Source organism: Amphibalanus amphitrite, unplaced genomic scaffold (genome assembly GCF_019059575.1).
Source record: "Amphibalanus amphitrite isolate SeventyFive unplaced genomic scaffold, NRLGWU_Aamphi_draft 000003F_arrow, whole genome shotgun sequence".
NCBI lineage: Eukaryota > Metazoa > Arthropoda > Thecostraca > Balanomorpha > Balanidae > Amphibalanus > Amphibalanus amphitrite.
In genome coordinates this window covers 473,959-497,223 of record NW_024881500.1, presented here as the reverse complement: position 1 = coordinate 497,223, position 23,265 = coordinate 473,959, and the positions used below count along the sequence as shown (strand labels likewise).

Sequence of the window (23,265 nt, the reverse complement as noted above, 5' to 3'; positions counted from 1 at the left end):
TGGATCAAAGGTCAGGTATGCCAAGTTTCAGCTCTCTATCGCCCGCGTGTTCGGAGCTATCGCGAAAAAACCCTATGGAGGGCGGCACCCGCCCCCCCCCCCTCGGCTGGCGAGGGTTAAGGTGAAAGGTTTTTGATCAATCAGTAGTGGTAACATCGACATTTGTGCTTTGCCATAGGCCTAAACTTGTATTGACCTCCTTTCATACCAACTCAAGTGCAGGTACTTCGTCGTTCCTGCCTTCTTGCTGTGTTGTAATAAATAATACTATGCATAGGGATTTGGTTTTAAATTTCTAGATTCACAACTTTCAGTTTCGACCACGTCACAGGTTTTAGGCACTTTATCCATACACGTGCCGGTGCCCACATAATGGAATCCCACATAATGGAAAGATAAGCTTTTCTGAACGATGGCTGTTTTTCCTCGATGTGGATGTCTTGCCGGCTCGTCGGCGTAACGCTGGCGGTTTGCAGCGAATCGTTGAGTCCGTCGAGACAACTGAGTTGGCCGTCAACCAATTGTTGTTGTCGGCCTCCAAAGGCGGCTTCCCGTTTATGCGCGATGGTTTTCTTTGTCCAGAGCCGCGCACTGTCTGTGGGCTCATTTTATCTTGAGGATGTTTCTCAAAGGGACGCATCAGTGTGAGCTCACCAGTATTCGACAACGCACGATCCGACCAATCTATCGTGTTTTAGATTTAGTTTATCATGACAAGTTTAATATCCATAAGTTCATGAGTTACGTGAATTTGAAAACTTCTGGTGCAGGTAGTTATCTGCACGAATCTACCGGATGCTAGCAAATTGAGGCTTTTTGTTTGTTTACCTTCTACTTAGAGATAAGAAATTAACGGTTGATGGCATCACACTGTCGAAAATACTGTAAACTAGAAATGTGGTCATATTGGCACTCGTGTCGGCACTCGATCTGACCTTGACCTGACCCGCCGGTGTCACCGGCCTCCAGAGTTGTAATCCTTTCGTCACGCCCGGAGACCACACAGCTGTTAGTGGCAGGACCTGGGACGGCTCTCAGCGTGATGAGACATTTGTCAACCGTCCTGCACCGCGCAACTCTCGACACGCACCGGCCGCAATGAGCGCACGTGCACGGGTCCGCGTGCACCGACGCCACGTGTCGTGACGGCGCGCGGCACGTGGCACGCGGGCCCGGACGGTGCACGTTTGATTGGAGCGCCTACTGCAGCGGGTGGCCGTTATTGCGGTGGTCCGATGAACCGCAGATGGGCTGGGGTTTTAATGAAAGGGACTGTTGCGAACTTTGGCAGGTAACACATGCCAATTTGTGGAAAATTGTTCACCATTAAATGTAATGGGCTCATGGCGGTGCCTTATTATGTAGCTTGTACCAAATTTGACCGTTTTTGCAACAATTGACGTCCCTCCGTTGCATATAATCAGCAGTACTTAATGACATTCCGTTTCATTCAAAGCATAATTTACTGTTCCTGAACATCCGTTCTATGACAACACGATAAGAAAAGTTGGAAAGTGTCACGAAATTGAGCTGTGGAGGAAGTCTCTGTTAAAGGCTGTGACAGCAGTGAATTTCTATGGCGACATTGACCTTCACGATAACAGTGAGGACTTGTCATATGCGGTCAGTATCTATTGAGCCACATGGAGGTCTACAAACTTAAGTGACCGACAGTATTTAATCTCGCTGCAGACACCTTCATTGATCATTCAAGTAGTGCACGTCCACACGAGAGTAGCTAGATTACTGTTTGGTGCTCAGGAAAACTATCCTGACCGTGCTGACTGTAAAGAATAACATAGTTGCCAGTTGGTGTCGCCCTGGCCGGCTATGGCGTGATCCCACGGTCACCTGGTGGGCGTTCGACAAACCGCCCCAGGTCACGAACTGGTGACACCCACGCCTACGGCACTGCAAGTCAGCCAGGGTCACGGCCTGACGGTTACATGGTGCTTCGTTGGGGTGATGGCAGTGCTAGGCTTTTTGCGTGTGAGGACTCCGTTATCGGCTGAAAGTTGAGTTCACTGACCGTTTGAGCACGTTTCCTCCTGCGCTATGTCCATCTGTGTGACATTTCACGGCGCGATTAAGTCCTACCTCGCTTGGCGACGACGAGCAGGCCGTTACTAGACGCTGAATATCCGACGCTGCGGCTCAGTTACTGCTGATAGGTGCGCAGTGCTGCTCCCATCAGAGCGGAGGCTTAGTCACTGCCGGTAATTTCAGTCATTTGTAGTCACCGCCGGCTCGGCCGCCGCTTTTCATCGTCACATGCTCGATAGAGAATTAAACTTTGGCCCATTGAGGAGCGCTCAGCGTCCGGGAGATTCATTCTGAACGGCGGCGGCGGTGATACTTGGCCAAGTGTGCGCCCGTTTCGGCGGAGCTGATCCGACGCTGCCGGCTCTTCGCGGATGGAGTGGATGCGCCGCTGCCGAGGGGAGGGCTTCCGGCGACCCTAGCGACCCGCCTCGAGCTGATCCGGCCCGCCCCGCCCCGCCCCGCCCCGCCCGGCCCGGCTCAGCGGGCCGACCGTTTCCGAGTGCAGTTAAAACGACAGTATGAAGGCCCGTCTGACTGCGACGGCTCATATCGGACGGCCTCTGTCGGACAAATAAAACCCATCTGTGGCGAGAATTAAACGCCCTCCGAGACCAAATGGCGCCCCGAGCGGCGGCGACGTCGGCGACCGGCGTGGCGGCCGAACTGACGAGCGGCAGCTGACGGTGGTGATCCGAACTGATGAATTGCGCCGTCTTCGGTATTCTGAGCTGATGGATTGCAGTCACATTTGGTCGAAGATGAAAACTTGGGCCTGCAGTGCTCGAGCGGAATGGCTGCGATTCAACGGGACCCAGCTGGAAATCGAGGGCGATCTGGGCTTCAACTTCGTACTCATGCAACCGTGCGCTCCAAACACAAACCCAATCCATCAGGGCCGGGGTAGCCGGAACTTTGGAGCCCCGTGGCGATTTCACGTTTCTCATTTCCGCTCCCTCTATCTCAGACACCGGCTGGGCCTCTGACCATCGCGCCCGACCGCGGCACACCCGATCAAAAGCTGCCGGCCGCCAAATTGGCAGGATTGCTGGGTAATTAGCTGGATCGCCACCGCCTGCCTCCACTGGATCTGGTCCACTGCCGACGGGTCTGGTCCAGTGCCGACGGGTCTGGTCCACTGCCGCCAAATGTGGTCTGCCGCTAAACGGGGTCTGGTCTGCCTTGCCGCGCGGCCTGAGCCGTGCGGAGGACCCGCGGTGTTTTAACCCTAGAACGCCTAGGGGGGGGGGGGTTGTATCACCCCCCCCCCTGAGGTTTTTTCGAAGTGCACGCTAAACGGCTTGTCGTAGCGGGCTGAAATTTTCAATACCCTCTGGGGCAACCTTTGCGCATCTTTTGCCGAAAAAAATTGATCGGGTCATGTCAGGTCACGGAGTTATGACGTCATAAGAGGTACAGCCTCCGGCCGACAGTTACCAAACGTGTGCGCCGAATCCCTAGGTTTTCTGCCGGTGATACCCACATTGTTTGATGGATCATGATGAAACTTCCCATGCATGTTGGGGCAAGCATTGGCTATCGTGTGGTGCAAGAAAATTGACCGGGTCAGGTCAGGTCACGGAGTTATGACGTCATAAGAGGAACAGCGTCCGGTACTATTTTTGAAAAGCGCCCGAACCACTATTTTGCTAATTCTTGTCACCTCAATGGGAATATGCAGCAATATTAGCTTCTATACGGAGCAAATGGACCTTCCAAATCCAAAAATACAATCAGATTTCAAAAATTTAAATTTTGATTTTTCGAATTTCTGCCGCCGACTGTGACCTTGCCGACTTCCGGCGCTCCCAACGCGCCATTTTTAGAGCTAGGGAAACGAAATACATACCAAACGATAGAGAATTGATCAAGGAACACGATAGTGAAGGTTTCAAGTCGATATCTCCCACCGTTTTGCCGCAATCGCCGCGGAAAGTTGAAAAAAGCCTATTTTTCCGAAAATTTGACCTTTGACCGGTCAAAAGTAGGTCAAATGTTGACCTAGTACCAAAAAATATACCACCAATCGCGAGATCTCGTTGAGAGCAATCCGTTGGTTTTTTCCGCTAAGCTCTACGACCTTCCGTTTCGAAACGCCAGGGGGGGGGTCGTAACAACCCCCCCCCCTGGTCGTTCGTGTTATGAGAAATGGCCTGGTCGTGCGAGGGTTAATTTGCCTCCCTCTTTGAAATTATTTGTTTTATAAGACTCAGAACTGGGTATGTGTTTTGGATAATTGTAGTGGCAAATGTGATTTTCTTGGTGACGATTATTTGTACTCCGAATTGTCGTGGCTTAGATGGCAGGCAGCACAAGGTGCTACTCATTTCCACAAAAGGTGCAGCAAAGCATATGGATCTATCAAATTTTCCCATCGCCGTCCGTCGCCGTCTGTCGCCCATCAAACGGTTCAGCAGCCTGACGGCGCCGTGTTCCCCGAAATATCTCCACATCTGGCCATGTCCGTCCTCCGGACATGAGATACTGTCTCCTTTAATCGCCGGTCAATAGAGCCGCGTTTAATTTTCCGGCCCGTTTGCATCGTGTCGGTGGCGGAGTGACAGGGACAGCGGCGGCGCGGGCTGGCCTCCGTCCGGCCGTATCTCCCAGGGACATTTTCCCGGCGGCCGCCGCTGCCTGGACGGCGTTATTGGATGTGGCTGAGAGATGTCGAAAACACGCGCCGAGCCTCGCCCCCGCCGACCGGCGGCGCCAAATGTCCACCGTTTGTATCGGCACGCCACCCGAATATTGGTCCGGCTCCTCCCCAAGGACCGCGATTTATCGAAATGGGGCCGGGCGAGATCTTATGATTTTGCGCTGTTTGTATTTTGATCTTGACTGAGGGCCTGGAAATGCGAAGCGTAAGGTGTGCGTCGCATTTCGATCTTTTCATATCCGGTTCTGTGATTTAAGTTCCCTTTTGTTCTGCGTCGTTTTTGATTTCGCAGACTGCTTCATATTTTCCATGCAGTCGCTCTTACGTTCAAAACAACGGACTAAATGCATATAGAATTGTTACCCGATGCTCACCGGGTTTTACATTTTCATTCGTATTTGCATACTGAACGCGCCTTTGACTGGATAATGCTCGGAGGGACTGGAGGGCGCACTCTCGGCAGTGATAAAATGTCCATCAACGTCAGAGCTCATCCTGCTCTTTGTTTTCTGCGACAGCTTTATGCGCCGCTGTCGCCAGTTTAGTTCAACTCGGCCCGACGCCGAGCAGAGACGTTTATTTTCAATGCAGCGGCGCCGTGTCAACACGGGCGGATGAGCGCCAGCGATGGACGAGAGCCCGATGTCGGAACGGCCCGGGACGGCCCCGTCCCCCAGAGCAGCGGGGAACGGGTCGGGAGGGGCGGGCCATGACCCGCCGGCCGGCGCAGCACCGCCCCGCGCCGTGAAAAATGGCCTCTCGCCGGCGCCGTGCCCATTACGCTGCCTGTGACGGCGGGCGGACCGATGACGCCGATGACGCTCAGCACGCGGGTCACGTCACGGTGACGGCCCGATCGCCGGCTGACGCCGCGCCGCCCGCCTCTGTTTCAGATCTGATGAACGGTGGCATGGCGAACGGCTCTGGACCGCTGCTGACGCAGGCACTATCCGGTGAGAACGGAAAAAAATCCGCCTCTGGCTGGATTTGATCCGGGGCTACTGACGATCGCGACATAAAGTATGCCTGTTCATCTATGGTTATTACCCAGCGTGTGACGCTGCGGCGCGGGGCGTTGTCATAACGGACATGACACGGTGATCTGTCTGTCAGAGCTGCGTGTAAGTGGTAATGAATATGTAATGCCGCCGGCCGCCGCGGCCCCTCAGGGAACCATCCGACGACAGGCCGAGGTGCAGAGCTCATAAAATAAATGGAACTCTGCCGGGAGAGCGTTTAACGTTCAATCTCTGCGTTTGGGGAGTCTGTGTATTGAAGTGTAACTGATTCACGATAAATCTGATGGTAATTTCTAGTTTTTTTTTTCTCCTCCTGACCCGAGGCAATTGATGTCGATTTTACATATTGATCACGCACTTCACATCATACAATTTATTTGAGTGCAGATTCGACTATAACCTCGCCCACTTCATTATACTCCCTCACTCTCGGCGCTCATTTCCGTTTGCCTCCTGATCACCGGATAACGCGGGGCAGCGCCGAGTCATTCTTTCTCGGTACTTCTGCAAACAAAAGCGTCTATTTTCGCCAATACCCGGGCCGGTATGGGCGGCTGCCCGGGAGAAGGAGCCGCCTATCGCCCGGAGCCGGGTGATTGTTTTGTACGGCTGGACGGAATTGATGACTGCCGGAGATCGGGCCCGCGCCCGCACTGATACCTTGTTTTTATCGGCGACGCTGCACTCTTTCATCGGCGGCCAAACAGCTTCGAACGAGGTATCGACCTTCGGCGCTTAACGCGCCGTATTACTTTATTCTGGCCGAGCTGAGGAGTGTTTGGCGGTCTGCTGATGAAAGGCCCTGCCGAGTGTTTGTGGCTCGGCTGACTTTTAGTGCTCATTCAATCAGTTCCGCGCGGCGAGCGACGAGAGCACGCTGACGAGTCGCTTTTGTGCGCGGCTCCGAGTCGCCGTGAGACGCGGTCCGGCGCCGCCGCACTCGACACTAGTCGAGCGCCTGACCAATGCCGTCTGATGTCAGTGGCCACTCAGGCCAGGTCGGAAAATGTAAAATGAGTGACCGTCTGAATACTGCGGGAGGGAGCGGGAGCCGGGGCTCGTCCCGATGATCGATCCCGGCCGTGCTAAGAGGAGGCCATTCGGTACCCTGAGAGCGAGACTGAGCCGTGTCGGTTGCCTACTCCTGGAAGACTGATGCGCTGCGCTCCGGGATGAGTGATGCGCGGGCCGGCCCGATGGACGATGTTGTGTCCAGTTGAGGAGGACCGCTGCGGGTGGAGGGACGGAGGGAGGGCGCCGGCGCCGCGCCGCTACCGATCGTCGGTGATTTCATTAGCGTCGCCAGCGACGGAGACGGTGTGCGATGGATGGCGACGGGCCGGCGACACTGATTGTGTTCAGTCGGCCGCCAGCCCGGCCGGCCGGGCCAGGGGGGTCGCCAGCCAGCCAGCCAGGCATACAGACATACAGGGTGTCTCAAAAGTTCGCTTACACATTTCCCATGTCAATAAAGCATATAAGAACCGGCAAAAAATCTAAGGTTTTGGTGTCCGTGTGTACACTAGGCAAATATGCATGCTTTGACAACTGATTCGGAAGGTTGGAAGCCAAACCTTTTTCTGTATCTCCAAAAATATTTGCCCATACCGATTTTCGTCACTCCGTCAGCTGCCGGAGGCTGATAAAAGGTTACCAGCTTTCAAGCTCTTGTAGGGGAATCCCCTGCAGTTTCTGCGTCGGATTTAGGTTTGACGAGCTCCCCGGCAACATCCGCTTCTCCCTGAAAGCCGACATCTTGCATCGACACCATCCGTGAGTATTTTGTAGGTCTTCTCTGGCGCTAACTCCTTCATGAATGACTGGCGCCGACTTCCCAAGCACCATTTTCCTTTTCAAAACAATCCCATTCCTGAACAAATGGGAAGTGCCAGGGGCAAATTTTTCGCAGCATATCGTAGCAGAATGTGTCGGCCATCTGTTTCTTAGACACATTTTGCAAATTTTGCAAATCCCGAACGCTCGTCATTCCCAATGCCAAGACCTTCGCTGGGTTCCGGAGTGTTTTCCTCAGGAGAGGTTCTGCTTTGTAAACGGCCAAAACCTGTCCATCGTGCGGTTTTGTCCGGATTTTGTGTGTAAAAGAAAGCTATTTGCTCCAGATCTACCTCTTGAAACTTCGTTAGATAAAACTTTACCTTAATTGACACTTTTGGAGGGTCATTTGTCCTCGGCATTGACGATTTTCGCATTATTTTCCCTCAAAATTTAGCGTTATAGATATTATAAACAATTTTAAATGATATTTTGTCTTTATCTTATGATGACCTGCAATTTTTGAAACTGGGTAACCTCTGTCTGTGAGCTTCTAGTCAGTTTTCAATAGTTAGGACTGCATTTCCAGCTGCTTTCCGGAGCACGAGTCTGCTGCGGTACAAGGGTCGTTCAAAGCGCTGTTAGTCTCGCATGGTTTTGTCCTTCAAAAATTTTAGCCACCGTTTTTATTAGATGACCATCATGTTGTACTCATCCTCGCCGACACTTTGCCATGTGTCATTTCCGACCTAACCATTCCCATTACTCGTGAAGCAGAGAGTTTCTCAGCCGACCCGAGTATGTGACCTCCATTTTCATGCCTGATCCATGGTCAGAGGTGAACCCTTTTTGTGAGCTCATGAAGGGTCGAATGCGCTTGAAAACAATGAAGCTGCTTGAGGAAGGTTGTTACTAATGCCCATGCAAAATTTCGACTGTTAATTTCTTGTTGATTCAGAATTATTGACAAAAAAACATGGCTGGTACCTGTAAGCGAACTTTTGAGACACCCTGTACAGACAGACATACAACCAGCCAGTTAGGCTAACGAGCCGGGGGTGATTGGGCCAACCAGTCAGTCAGAAAGACTGACTGACATCTGGTTAGGGTTGCACCCGAGGCAATGAGACCAACTAATCAAATGGATCAATGAGCTACTTATATTGAAAGATGATTTGGTTAGATAACTAGAGCGTACCAGTGCAGTGTTGTTGTTTGTCTTCAGTACATGAAGGATAAACATACAAGGGCAGACTATTTTTTATTCTCTCTCTCAGTGTAACACGACAATGTTTACCACAACCACGGCACAATTTCCTTTTCTCCTCCTCTCTTTATAGCCCACCATGGCAACTCTCCTATAGTGTGGTTTGTGCACCACACTCCTGCCTCTCTCATCCCTTTTCAGTTTCTTTCTTCCGCTGGCGCACTGCATTCGCGGTCCTACCCTTCCCAATGTTTCTCCCCTTGTCTCCGATCCATTTGACGTCTCTCCCGTCATATACCGCACCCCACCTTCTTCTCGTCCGTCCGTCTGTCCATCCGTCCGTCCGTCCTTCCGGCCGCGTGTCCCCCGCCGCGTGCATCTCTTCTCCCGTCTCCCTTCCGTAAGTTTGGAATCTCCTCTCTCTTCTCCCCGTCGTCCGTCTGTCGCCTCCCCGGCGTTCGTCTCCCGTCTCCCATTCGTCCGTCCGTCGTCTCTCCCGTCTGTCCATCTGCGGCCTCCTCCGGCGTGCGTCTTCTCTTGTCCCCGTCTCCCGCACGTCTCTCCGCCCGTACGTCTGCCGTCTCTTTCGGCGTCTATCTCCCCGTCTCCCCGTCCGTCCGTCGGCCGTCTACCATCTCCCTCTTCCGTCCATCTGCCGTCCCCCGTACGTCTGCCCCCCCCCCCCTCTTCTGGCGTGCGTCTCCCCGTCTCCCCCGTCCGCAAGGCTCCCCGTCAGTCCGTCTCCCGTCTCCCTTCTGTCCGTCTACCATCTCCCCGGCGTTCGTCTCCGCGTCTCCCCGTCTCTCGTGACGTCCGTCTCCCTTCCGTCCGTCTCCCGTCTCTCCCGACGTGCGTTTGCCGTCTCCCCGTCTCTCCGTCAGTCCGTCTTCCGTCCGTCCGTCTCCCATCTCCCCCGGCGTGCGTCGTTGGTCGGCGTCATCGATCGACGGTCGGCGCCGGACGAGATTCTCACGCCGGGCTGGCCGCCGTCGGAGAGGTGACGGCTCTCCTCCCCCTCCCCTCCCCCTCCTTCCCCCGCCGCACACGCACACACAGACGTACACACATGCAGCCCACCGTCCAGCGCACAGAGACGAACACAGCATATTGCACGCTTATGTTCACAGTTCAGTCCACACAGGGGCGCGGAGACTCCTTATGTAATGGAGTCGTAAGGTTAATGAGGATTTATGAAGCTCGGAAGTTTGGTGTTTATGTGTTGTGAGGAGAAGTTGAGCGGCTGTTGATGTTTTCTGTGAAGAAAAATAGTGGTGGGTGGTTTGCGTGTCATTTTTGTTACATGCTTATGTGTCTTCAACCCCGTGTTAAATTATAAACAGCTCATTGAGGACCTACATTACTTACCACACGCCGACTCTACGTCTGATCTAACCTGTGACGTGTCATGACCTGAGCCGACCCTTCTGTCCGCCCGCAGTGATCAACAACTACCCAGGATACGGTCCGCCGGCCAGTCCGGCTAACAGCCGCGGGTTCGGGCCGGCCAACAGCCCCGGTCCGCTGGACATGACCTACAACGGCGACACGAGCCTGGGCTACCTGCAGGCGGCTTCCCCGCAGCCCTCGTTCGGAGCCATGAACAGGGTGAGTGAGACGGGGCGGAAAGGAGAGGGAATGCAGAATAAGATAAGATGAAACCGATAGACGAGATAAGGGGTTTAGAAGCGATATTTAGTGAAGTGCGCCTTTTCTGTCCTCTAATATCAGATGGAATCAGGGATTTTAGGCATCCCAGACATTCGCCTTGGATGGCCATGATTACATCGAATTATAGCCATCGTTCTTAGGTTCGAAGGTTCGTGGTACCTCATCTGGATACATTTGTTTACTTGGTTGCTTAGTTCCATTGGTTACTTGAAAACTGGCAAAATTTTATGTGTCCCTTTTTAGCATACCGTATTGCACGCTATTGCATTGTCGCTGTAACTGTGTTAAGTGTCGTTGCATTGTCGCTTTTCTCGTAGTGCCCTGTCGTCGTGAACATGACTTTCACTGATTTTGTGCGTTTGCAGGCGCCGCTGCTGGCTGCCTTCAACGGCTATCACTAGAAAACGTAGAGACAAAACGGTGAGGAGCTGTGGCATCTAATTCGCTCTGGATATTTGGGAAATGTCAAAGGGGAATTATCCGCCCCGTACTGTGTGAAATGTGTGGAATGGTAGTGAGATTTATATGCGACGATTCCCACCACCATGCCATTTAAACGTGACGTTTTAAGTCAGAAATAGAACTGGCCTTGTGATCTGAATGACATATTTAGTCAACCCATAGATTTGTTAAACACATAGGTGACTGATTATGCCGTTGGCAGTTATGCTGACTGAGTGGTGCTATGCTGTCTCGCGCAAGATTCTTACAGATAGTCTCGCGTGCCAGCATCTGCACATATATCTGAGAAATCACCCTTTCTTTACAGATTCATTGTCACCAGATAGAAGAGAACTGAATTGAACTTGACCTGCCTGCGACCTGCGTAGTCGGGACCCGGGGGACGGTCCGCGGCCAGTGGTCCTTTGGTCCGTGGTCCGTGACCTGGACCGTGGCCTGGTCCGTGATCAGAGGTGGACAGCGGCAGCGCGCCTCGGACCCGCAGCACCCACCGTCGCAGCCTGCAGTCGGCCGCCGCGCCCGGCCGCCAGAAACATTGTCTATGCATACGCGCGTGTATATGCATCTGTGTCCTTGTGTAAATAGTGCGCTAGTTGTAGGAGGAGCGGCCCGGGCCGGCCGCCGGTCGGTGACCTGCTGTGACCTCTCTGTGGGCGGGGATCGGTGATAGGGGTCCGGGGCACGGCCCGCTGGCCCCGGCCGCCGCCACGCCGCCACGCCGCGCGGCTGGCGGCCGTGCGCTGTGCCAGCCCGACTGATCGCGTAGATAAATTATTTAGAGATGCCGGTGAAAGAGTGCAGGAAAACCTTCGCGGCTATCATGCTTTTGTACGTAGATTTCGTTACCAGCATCCCAGTGATCGAACGGTGTTGTCATCTGTACTTAAACTGTCTTTTTACCGAACGGTATACTTAATTTGCTGCGCTAGCGTCTCGGTGGTCGTCGCCAGACAACGGGAAGTATTTTGAGTCTTTCACACGGTAGTCTAGGCTTGGTTACAGCGTCTGGCTGTCTCATCTGGCCCTCTGTTGCGGCGCGGTGCCCGGGAGGTCTCGGGACGGCGGCTGGGACGGGCACGCGCTCTCACACCTCACCACACCTGGGTGACAAGCCGGCGCGGGCGGCGAGGGCCTCCCGTCTCTGCGGCGGCCGCTCCGCCCTGGCTGGCGGCAGCCCCGCCTGTCTGACCTCAGCGGACACTGCGCTCCGGCGGCCCACTCCGCCGTCACCGCCGCCGCGGGCCCACCTGCCCACCGTTTGTATGCAATCAAAGAGGGCGGCAAGCTTGCGCGGCGCCGGCCACGAATGCGTGTCTTCCCCGGCCGGCCGCCGGCGGCCTGGGGCGTGCGGGAGGAGCTGTACATAGCGCAGAGCGCGGCCTCGCTGGCCGTCGTGTGTGTTGTTGTGCCCGCGGCGCGCGCGGGGCCGGCCTCGGCCGATTGTGTAGGGTTAAGACGGTGTGCAGGTCGCGCAAAGGCCAGGTCGAGCTTCCGGCTCAGGGTTGGTGCGCGGCTGGTGCCAGTCGCGGCGACCCGCCGGAGGCCGTGGAGGCCGGTGCCGCTGGTGACTTTGGTGACTCTGTGGTGATTGCTGGTCGGCGCTGGTCGTCGGTGACGCCGGCGGTAACTCGGTGACCGCCGGTGACGGGCGGGGTCGCCGGAGAGGTGGCCTCGCTCGCGGTGATACCACTCCTCCCGCTTGGAACCTGTTCAAAATATCGGTCTCGGACTCCATCAAGCTCGCCTTCCCGCACCCCGATCTGCGGCCAAATACTCAGCTCCGTAGTTTATTTGAACCAGGCCGACGTTGTCTTGTTTCTGATTGCAGCTGTTAGCACAGTTCGATCTCACAAGCAAAATATTTTCATATCGGGGCCACAGCTGTGTGATTTGCCTAGTTTGGATAGCCTACAGAGGGCCTCACTTAGCCGAGGTCTCTAGAAAAAAAATCGGGCAATGAATTGTTTTAGCTCTAGCCCAAACATACGCGACGTTATTTGTAAATAACAGACGAAAGTCTATATTTTATCATTGATACACTGATTGCATTGACCGTTTTACTGTAGACGTTTAGACATGTTTTTACGTGATTGAAACGAAGAACATAGGGCAGCAATAAAATCAAGGCAATAGAACATCAGCGCATGATGCAATGGAAGGATTGTTCTATGCAAAAATGCCGTTAGCTAGAGCAGCGATCGCCGAGGCTGGGCGAGAATCTTTGAGAGAGAGAGAGAGAGAGCAGCTGTTTGCCCCGTTTTCGGGTCTCACGAAGTCGCAATGCCTTCGCACACACCTCCGATGTAACACCGAGCATTGCTTTCGATGGTCATCTGTAACGTCTGTGTACACTTGGTCTGTGTCCGCTATATGTTACGACTGGAACCGCTATGCATTGTGTGGGGACCCTGCTAGTGGCAGTTGCCCTGGGCCTCCCTGTTCTGGCCAATGACAAACCCCCTTTGAAAAGTCTCTGTTCGCGCGACAAAATATGACTGACGGACCGCCAATGGTTTCGGCAGCGTTACGTGCTGAGTCTGTGTTCGCCCATGAGCCGTTCCTAGTGCACGCAGTATTGACTCATGTGATACGACCGCTGTTCTGCGCCTGGTCTTCAATTTAAGGCCGTCCCCGTGTACTTAACGGCGACACTTTCTTGAACATCGCTACCTCTCGAGCGCGGCTCTGGCTACCTTTACTTTACACCACATTCTATCATGTGTATGCTCGATTCTTATTCACATTTCGGCAGTGTCTCGCCGCCTCCGTCAACCGTTTCCCGATCAATTTAATTAAGTGCCAAACAACGACCCCTACCGCTGAATGACCGCCCTCAACAGCGCTTCATTCAGCCTCGGGTATCCCGCTCCCCGCCCCCTTCTCTGTCGCTGCTTACCCCCTCAGTTTGAGCGTTCCCCCATTTCGACCTTGCAATAAGCGAGCAATAACGGCGGCACTGGACGCTGAGAGAAATGTACAGGGCGCGCGCGGGCGGCCACAATGCTCCCACCTCCGCACGGAGAGCAGCGCGTGTTGATGTGTATGGGTATGTGTATGGGTATGGGTGTGTGGGTATGGCACCTCTCTGAGCCACCTGGTATGTGTGTGAGAGTGCGAGTGTGCGTTTGTGCGCGCTGTGCGTTGTCTTGTATGTGTATGACGCTCTCGCAACGACGGACGTGTGTACTCGTGGACTCAAAATCACGGCGCCCCGAAATAGTTGTAGTTAAACTATTTATTGTATTTTATACCCGGAGGCCGTGGCTTTGGAAAGCGATGCTACGGTTCAGCGGTGGCCTGAGCTCCGTCGGAGCGTCGTTGTATAGATGATAAGGATGGAGGTCTCTGAATACAATGGGAAGTAAACATGAGCACGGCGATCTTTTGTTGGTAATTATCTAGCGAGCAGCGTGAGAGCAGGCGATGTAGACCGAACGAAGCAAGACGATGAGGTATGCCCCAATATCGACACCGGCCTTTGTCCCGATCTGCTGATTATACAAAGTAAAACCGAGTTATAACGAGTTCCTCCCCATTATCCCTAACTTATTGTGGCATAACAGCATTCAAGCTCTGCTTTGTGCATGCGGCGTGCAGCCTCAGAATGCATACTGCTAGTATGCGGCCTGCATATATCTTCTTTAGCACCGTTGCAACCATGCCATTAGGGAAATGAAGCGAGCATAAATGGCAGTATTATGCATCGGTCTAATGGTGATAATCTAAATATAGAGATAACTTGGAAGCATGGAAATCCGTGGTAGGATAGTCGAGATTACGTTCATGGTGGTACCCGGTTTAAACGTAATTAATGAGTTAATTAAGCGGTCGTACTTAACGCGGACTTTTGTTCAGCTAAAACGGCACGGGAAGGCTGGACCCATTTCTGCTATATTTCGTTCGTAAAGTACGTTCTTCGGCGTCATGATGTATATCCCACTAATCTTGCTGGTAACATTTCAAAAAGCAGTGGAGCTATGAAACGAAAATGTGGCCCAAAATTTAGCTGGGGCCGCCAGTGTTGATTGCCATGGCACGTTGAATGCAGACCAGTATGCATTTTCTTTCTGCGCCAGTCGTGTAGGAGGCCTTTTGGCCGATGCGGCATGGCAGAACTCCGTGCGGAATGCAGAGTGCCGTTAAAACTTCCTCTCTAATTCGAGTCGACCAGGTGGCAACTGGCATTTGTAGATTTAGAAAACTCTGAGGGCTGATGACGTAAAAACATGTGCTAGACCATATATGGGTAAAGATGTGACGTAAAAACATGTGCTACACCATAACAGATAAAGCGAAAGGTGCATATTTATCCTTCCCGCTCATAGATGGCAGCAGCGGTAAGCGCCTGAATTTATACTGTCCCGCAAAGCATTATGCTCGGAATGCACGGTACTGGTAATGTTTATGGTCGGGACACTCTTTCGCCACTGAATCATACATACCCGTTTTAGAAGTTTAGACCATCATCGCTCGAGCTGTTTTAATTTAGCCCCACAACCTTAGGGCCGCATTTTTAGGGCCACACCTCCACGAGATTTTGAATTTTGCGTTTAGGGCATCACAAAAGAAAACTTTACGGCGATGAAGGACTTTATTCAAAGCGTCGTTTCCATGACAACCAGGCTCCTGGATGGAGCCCCGCGACACGATTACTTTGTACTTTGTAGGGCCTTGGTTTGTAGCGGCACGGGGGCAGACGCGTCCGAATCCTGTCCGCTTTTTCATTAACCCGCGTCCTGCTCGGGGACGGGGGGGGGGTTGAACATCCCCTGCGGTTTTCCGCGATCCACTGATATGCAACATGACGTCACATGCAGGGGCGCGGGAACTACTTTCAGACTGGGGGGGGGGGCACACCATAACCCGCGCCCTGCTGGGGGGGGTGTTTGAACACCCCCCCCCTGTGGTTTTTCGCGAATATCTCAAAAACGGCGGCGCGGAGCGCCGCCGTTTTTGGTATACCTTATTACACATCAATTCTACACATGTTCTGAAAATTTCAGACCAAGGTCATTCAAGGTCAGGTCACCAGGTCACTTGAAGTGACCTCACCTCATAAAAAGTTTCAATGTCTGCCATAGCTACACCGAGTGACCGATCGCTTTGAAACTTTCAGCGATTGCTAAGAGCAATAGCATGTACAAAATGTATATCTCAGAATTTTGATATCGATGACCTAAGGTCAGGTCAATTTTGCGACCTCCCCATTATGAGTCAATGGGAGAAAATTGAAAGGCGCTTTTTTATGAAAGCCATTATAAACACTCCCAAACACTGAATAACAAGTAACTAAGACACCCTGAACATGAAAATGGTATCTGTGACCCCTGTGTATGCCCCTGAGGTCATCTCAGGTCACGGATGGTATCTAACAGCTTTTCGCGAATAACTTTTGATAGAAGCATGCTAGAGCGATGAAAACGCCTTGGATGTGTTCAGCTCGACGATACGGATCGACTGATATGCAACATGACCCTTTCCGGTCAGGTCATGACCTTGACCTGAGGTCAAATTTTCAAGTTGACCTTTCAAGGTCAAGTTACAGTTCATTCGATGCGTCTTGACGAGAGGAACACGATGCCGGTAAAAGTAAGCTCGTGCAAGGCCTGGGTCAAAAGTTATTGCAGAAAAACTGTTTTCGAAAAAAAATCGGCTATTTTGGCAGTTTTTGCCCCCTGCAGGCAAAACCGTTGACGATAGGTCAAATCTGAGAGAATTACTCAGAAAGAGCGTTAATAGGGCTATCGAATGCGCTTTTCCGCGGCGCTGTAGCTCTATTGGTTCCCGAGTTATGCGTTGGCTTCTTGGAAATTGTCGACATTCGACCTGAAAATCGGCGAAATTTTGCCTTCAATGACCTCTGGTGACCTGACCTTTGACCTGACCAAAAAAGTGACCGAAGTGATTTCGTCATTATTTTTAGCGCTCTTTCGAACGCCGCCTTCCGCGTATCGCTACGTGGCCCAGGAGCCGAGTTAGAAGGGGGGGTGTTCAAACACCCCCCCCCCCAGCAGGGCGTGGAAATCCAGGACCCCCAGCCGGGCGCGGGATAATAGAGATCAACCTGGGGTACCCCCAAATCTAGTTTTCTCACCGGTTTTAGGCCACTTAATTTTCATCCCTTGGCTTTTTCAACAAAAAAGAAAACATTTGCAAAAAAGTGCGGTTTTCCGTCTCAAAGTTGTGGGGGCACCGCCCCCACGGCCCCAGAGTTGGGGGGGGGGGGCAAGCTGCCCCCACTGCCCCCCCCCGGTTCCCGCGCCTATGGTCACATGTGACGTCATTTAAACTTTTTATTCAAAGGATAGTATATTCGTAACATCCAGAGGAGCCTGCGAAGAAAGTCAAATAATCGCGGCCGAGTCAAGGGAAGTTCTTTGCATGAAGGCAATGCTGCCATATCTTGTTGCGCTAAAAGAGGTTTTCAAAGATTTACTTGACATGTGGCAGGCTGCCATCGATTTTAAAATGGAGTTTCGTCAGAGTGTTAGAAATTGTTAGAAATTATAATGATGGTCCAAAAAAAATAAGGGCATCACTTCCGATGAGGCTCTAAATTTGTCAGTGCACTTATTACATCAAATAGCTTTGGAAAAAATTACGTCATCAATTTTTGATGACGTAAATTAAAATCTTTGAATTTTCTGGTTTAGAGCCGCCAAATGTGGCGTTAAATGGGGAAAACCAAAGCGAGGTTGAGGCTAGCGATAGTCACCAAAATGAAGCGCAGACCCTGCTCGAAAATGGTCAATTTCGTGTCATATCTGGTTTTAAAATCACATTGCGCCTAATCTGAGGCTCGATTGAATGATATTTTTCTTCTTACGGTCTCATCTATCAGACGAGTCGGTTAAGGTGGAGTGGGGTTAACGTTTTGATTGGTAAGGCAATCTCCCTATCACGATGTCAGGGTGGAACAGATAGCCGCCAAATATAAACGTAAAAATCATGGGACTAAGATTAAAGTAAACCATAGTCGGTCAAGTTTTGTGCCATGTTTTGCCTTCAATTTCATGAAAATCAATAAGACAACTGTCTTAGTGTAAGCATGAGGGAGAACGTTTAAAGTTCGTGTGCACGTCACGTCGATTGCCTGCGATCTCCGTCACCGCAGCGTAGTGCGTTGGCAGACTTTAGCCTTAGACCAACTTCTGCAGAGACCGAGGATTGCTCTGAGCCGATCACCGAGAGCAGATCGCGCCGTCCCGCGCACCGTCCGCCACTGCAGGGCCGGTCCCTGTTCATCAGAGCACCGCCACCAGCTGGGGCCCGGGGCGGGGGCGGGGGCAGGGGCGGCAGCCGGGCGGATAATGTGCCGACGGTGCCGGCTGGTGTCAGCAGGATGTCAACAGCAGGCCGTCACTGCAGCGCCGCCCGCCTTCATTAAATCGCGGCTTCCGATAATCGGCGCCCAGCTGGCAGTTTCACCTCCTGCAGGGGCGGGTCCTCCCCTGCTTCCCACCGGCCCCGCCCGGTCTAACGGGGGAGGAGGGGAGTCGGATTAGACCAGCTCGTCTAATGGACAGAGCGTGCGCCCGGAAGCGGCCTCCGCTCGCCCTCTCGGGCCCGGTGGTGATCGTCCCCGAGGCTGGCCAGGGCTTCTCGCAGCACGCGAGCCACCCGCAAATAGATTCGTCTCCGACGGAGGAGCACTCTCGGCACTACGCCCGTGGCCATTCGGTGTGACGTTGAGCGATTTTCGACGGGCCGCCATCGCCGCCGACGATGGCACGGGTGTCGGTGTTACAACCACCAGCGCTCAGCGACAGTGGATCTACCCGATGTGCGCTGCAACCATAGGTCTTTGGCGCTGCTGCACATTGCAGAATGCGGTGTTTCTAACAAATATGAAACGAGCGTGTGTCGAGCTGCGAACTGGTTGCTGTCGGTATTCTGAAATCTGAAAGGAATTTTGTGTACGATTTTATGCGTGAATAAGAGGACAGAATTTGCATGTCCAGTGTAAGATAAAAAAAAGCATCATGCCCATGCGGCATTTCGCACCAAGTTGCCGCCTGCTGGAAGTTACTCTGGTGAGTGGGAGAGACAGCAGCCTCCTGCCATTGATCGTTGGCCAATCATCGATGACGGACTGACTGCCTACGGACGCTCTTTCGGCGCTGATGGCGCTGATGATGGCGAGAAGCAGCTGCTGCCCAGGCTGACTTCGTCTAACACGCACGGAGCCCGTACACGCACGCGCCTTCGCATATATAATACTCTCGAACACGTACGGAGAAGTACGATCACCATGTTCTCCGCAGGCAATAGCGCTTAGACATACGACGAAGTCAAGTCTCCGAAACCACGCCGATTATACAACCTCACATCTGTCTTCCTCCTGCGGAGATATATCTCCTCCGTGTCGATATATCACCAATTCGAGCAGCCAACTTTCGACAAAGGTCGACAACGAGGTGAACAAACTACTCCATAGCTGCAGAATGTTGAACGGCCCCCGCAGGCAATATTTCAAACATACTAATTTGCCGTGGGCAGCACACATGAGCTGGCGATATCTCATAAATTTCGTGCAATTATCATCCAGCATCACATCCAATTCCGCCGGCATTAGAGGGTCTCATTGGCTGCTGGAACCGAAGCCCAGTTCACCCGGAGCTCGGCCTCAAAAATCGCACCAAAGCGCGGGCGAGTGTGCGGTGACCACCGATAGATTTCCAGTCTGCAGGGCGTCCACCCGCTCTCCAATAACTTTTACTTTCATCAGCTAGTCAATTGGTGATGCATGGAAAGAATACGCCAAGGAGCACTAAACAAAGGCGCAGTCACCGCCCGAAACCGATATTTTTCGAGCAGCTGTCACCAGCATGAAAAAGCTCTCCTTTATCAGGAATGGTTCGCCTCTGGGATGGCTATCGCATGCCTCGGACGAGATTCAGCGTGAGCGTAGTTTTTATATAAGGAGTGTGGCCAATGTCCTTTTCGCACGATGGGAGTTGGAAAACGGTGTTGAAAAAACAATACACAATATTCGAGTGTTTGTTAGCAAATGTCGTGCTCACCTAGAAACGCGTTTATACGTACGCGTTTACGCGTTATACGCGTTTGTACGTACTTGTTTTTGGCTCTCTTGCCCTGCCCTGATATATGTATGAAGCTAACTGGCATTTTCAGGACCAATACTCGATAGAGTATAGCGCTCTCTATCACATACATTCTGGCTTCTCATGGCATGGTCAAAAATGCAATTGATGTAACATTGAATTTGTGACCTTGACTTGACCCGTTCTTGCTTCAGGTGACCAGAAATATGTTGGTAATTCTAATGTCCATAATCTACATAATCTATTGTACCATGGTGTACATATGTGCCATAAATCCATGCACTCGTCATTTCCACTTCTCTTTTTGAAAATGTTTAGTTGAATGTTGTTTGAAGTTCATGGCCTTGACTTCAAGGCAGTGCAATCATTTGCAACTGTCTTGAAAATAAATAGATACCTATGGACGTGAGGGGGGGGGCTAAATACATCCTTAGTTTAGTGTAGGAAAAGGTATTAACTAGTCACTGAAATAAAAGGGATACTTATTTTGTATCGCTCCAATATTCGCTAGATCGCGTAGCGCAGCACGTTATCCAAGCTGGAAGTGGGTAACTAACTCGTGAATGCCTGGTCCTGAGGCCATGATGCCATGGTTTCGCTTGCAGAGTAGATCTGTAATCGAATCCATCGCGCAAACGTTTGGCAACGTACCCAATTTCTATAGCATGCAAATTTATTCATTCGTTCCCATTCAGCAATGGTGTGACTGACGCTGAAAATTGCTTGCTAGAGTGGCGCCGCGTTTGAGACTAGTGCGTGAGAGCGGTCTCATGCATGCGTATCATTTGAATGTAAACCAGCTCTGAATGGGTCACCCTGATCTATTCGATGAGTGAGCCGGCAGCAATGGTCCACTTATCATTCACAGTGTCATATCAAATGAATCATGCAGAGTAATATTCCCGTCCAGTGTTTGTCCCATGCATTGCAGATAGATGGGTTAAGATAAAATGAAATAGTTCTAGCTCCCCAATGCATGCGATTGAGACAGTCTCGGCCAATTCATCTGCGCAGGACGGCTACTTGGGTGCAGTGGTTTGGTCTGGTCTGTCCAGCCAGGTCATTGACCTTTAGGCATCGGGGCGATTCCTTTCCCTCCAATGCTGTGCTGATAATTAAAGTAGCACTAGCACTTCATGCTAGGATATATTGATCCGTGACGACTGACGAGCGACCAGACGTCAGACGTCGCGCCCGTATTGACACGCGCAGTCGGTTTGAGGTAATGCGGTACAGCCTACTGTTTAGGCGCTCACCACTAGTGACATCTATGGAGGAGATCATAAGCTAAGCGCAGGCGCCTGAGCCGTGTTGTTTCGGTCTAATTGATGTCTGTCGCATAGTAGCGAACGCCAGGAGGTTGCACGGTGGAACCAGCTGATTATTGGAAACAGGTGACTATCAATACCTAGGTGGCATGGCTGTTTATATTCACTTGCCTGACGGATCACGGACAAGCTTAATCCTATCTTCGTGGGAGGTAAAACCCAACAATGATCTTCACAGAGGTGACATGTCAGTAACTCAATGTAAGAATACATAGCCCCAATGCATGTTATTTTTATTTTTAGTTTGGAGACCGAATACAGTGATTCAATTTTATAGTAGGTATGATTAACAGGCTATGGAGGTCCATGGGAATAACGATCAATTGTGCATAAAATACAATGGGTTTTCTTTCCAAGCGATTCACTACCTACTATCCTAATAACAAATAGGTATGCGTAATATCGAAGCAAAAATGATGGAGGTTTAGGTACATTTAAAACCCGCGACGGGGGGGAGGCGTTTCGGCCCCCCCCCCCCCCCCTAAGATCTCGGAAATTTACCGGCCGATTTTCAAAATTCAAACGGCGTTCGATAGCCCCACCCGGGAACTACCTTGTGACCAAATTTCATTGACCTAGGTCAAACCGATGACGTCATAGGTCAGGTCAAAGGTCAGATTTTCATCGTTCACAGGCATTTCAAGAAATGTGTTGTGAAATCGAGTAAATTGGTAATTTATTGAAAACCATCGATGGTACATTGTTCGTCAAACACATACTTTGCTATCTGAGGTCACTGATACCAGGTTAGGTTACAGCGAGGTCAGGTCACCGGGGGTCACAATATGAAAGTGTCATGTGATACATGTTTTATGGTCCATTTTACATGACAAATGCGCGATTATGTGGGTTAGGCAGCCTTTGGGGCCAGCCTAGGTCACGTTTTGGTGCAGGTCAGGTCAAGGTCAGGTCAAATTAGGTCAAATTTCAAAGTTGATATTTTGCATAAAATGGGTATCGATTCGATGCAGCTCGTCACGGGGAGTCTAATGGTGGTCTTTGTTTTGCTCTACGAGGTCTAGAATCGCCAAAATTGAGTTTGAAAATTTGACGTCATCATTTTTGAACAGTTTTTTTTTTCGCTATAACTTGGCCAAAAAACGAGGTATCGATCTGAAATTTGGTATGTAGATAGAAGACAGGTCAAGGTCAGGTCAAATTAGGTCAAATTTCAGTGGCGGCGGAAGCGGGGGGGCAGCGGGGGCACGGCGCCCCCCATCTTCCAGGGTGGGGGCAAACATATCTTTTTGCCCCCCCAAAATTGCTTAACCTAACCTAACCTAACCTAACCTAACCTAACCTAACCTAACCTAATCTAACCTAACCTAACCTAACCTAACGACGAAGTACCACAATACTTCCATACTACGTCAGGAACATATGCCAGTTTGGCTGAGTACCTTTTTATTAAGTTGATATAGCGAGTAATTTGGATTGATAATAGCCGTTTTCACGACGGGCTATCCGGCGAGCTAGTCCGTGACGGACTATTTCCACCAAACGCCCTCCACACATAATGCTCAGAAATCAAGCAGAGCTATCTACGAGCTACCGGTAACCGAAGTCTGGAAGAGTAGGACGGAACGCGAGTGGCCCGGCACGGACGTCACGAAAGCGCGTCTGAGCGTGCCACATGCCTTTCCCCGCGACTCTGCCAGACGCCAGCCGGCATAGGCGCGTGAGCCGGGGGGCAGCATGGGGGCAGCCTGCCCCCACAACTCTGGGGCCGTGGGGGTCGCTGCCCCCACAAAGTTTCAAAGGGCCAGGAACCGTCGGGGCAGCTTGTCCTCCCCATATTAGCGGCCGTGGGCCTCAAAGAAAAGCTGAATGGAAGACAATACCTATTTAAGTAAAAAAATCCCCCTCTGTACGGGGAACCGCAGTTGCTATTGTACACGAACCCCAACTCTAGCCGTCTGTCCTGTCCAGTAACAACCGATAACATTGATATCGACTGCCGGTCCCTGCACAAGAGCAGCTGAGGTTTTCTGTGCGTGCCCTCTGACGGCTTATCGTTGTTCCCTGTGAGGGTGCTGGGACAATT

The 23,265-nt window shown here is 51.8% G+C and overlaps 1 protein-coding gene across 1 annotated transcript in view; it reads left to right on the top strand.

Moving 5' to 3' along the window:
* LOC122393676 (RNA-binding protein Musashi homolog Rbp6-like) overlaps positions 1-14,199 on the top strand; it is a 130,545-nt gene extending 116,346 nt beyond the window's left edge. Inside the window, exons 12-15 of the mRNA XM_043389949.1 lie at positions 5,593-5,652; positions 10,137-10,303; positions 10,732-10,786; positions 11,136-14,199. Coding sequence (XP_043245884.1) covers positions 5,593-5,652; positions 10,137-10,303; positions 10,732-10,767 — 263 coding nt within the window. The 3' untranslated portion in view covers positions 10,768-10,786; positions 11,136-14,199. The remainder of the gene's footprint in view (positions 1-5,592; positions 5,653-10,136; positions 10,304-10,731; positions 10,787-11,135) is intronic.
* The last annotated feature ends 9,066 nt before the right edge of the window (positions 14,200-23,265 follow it).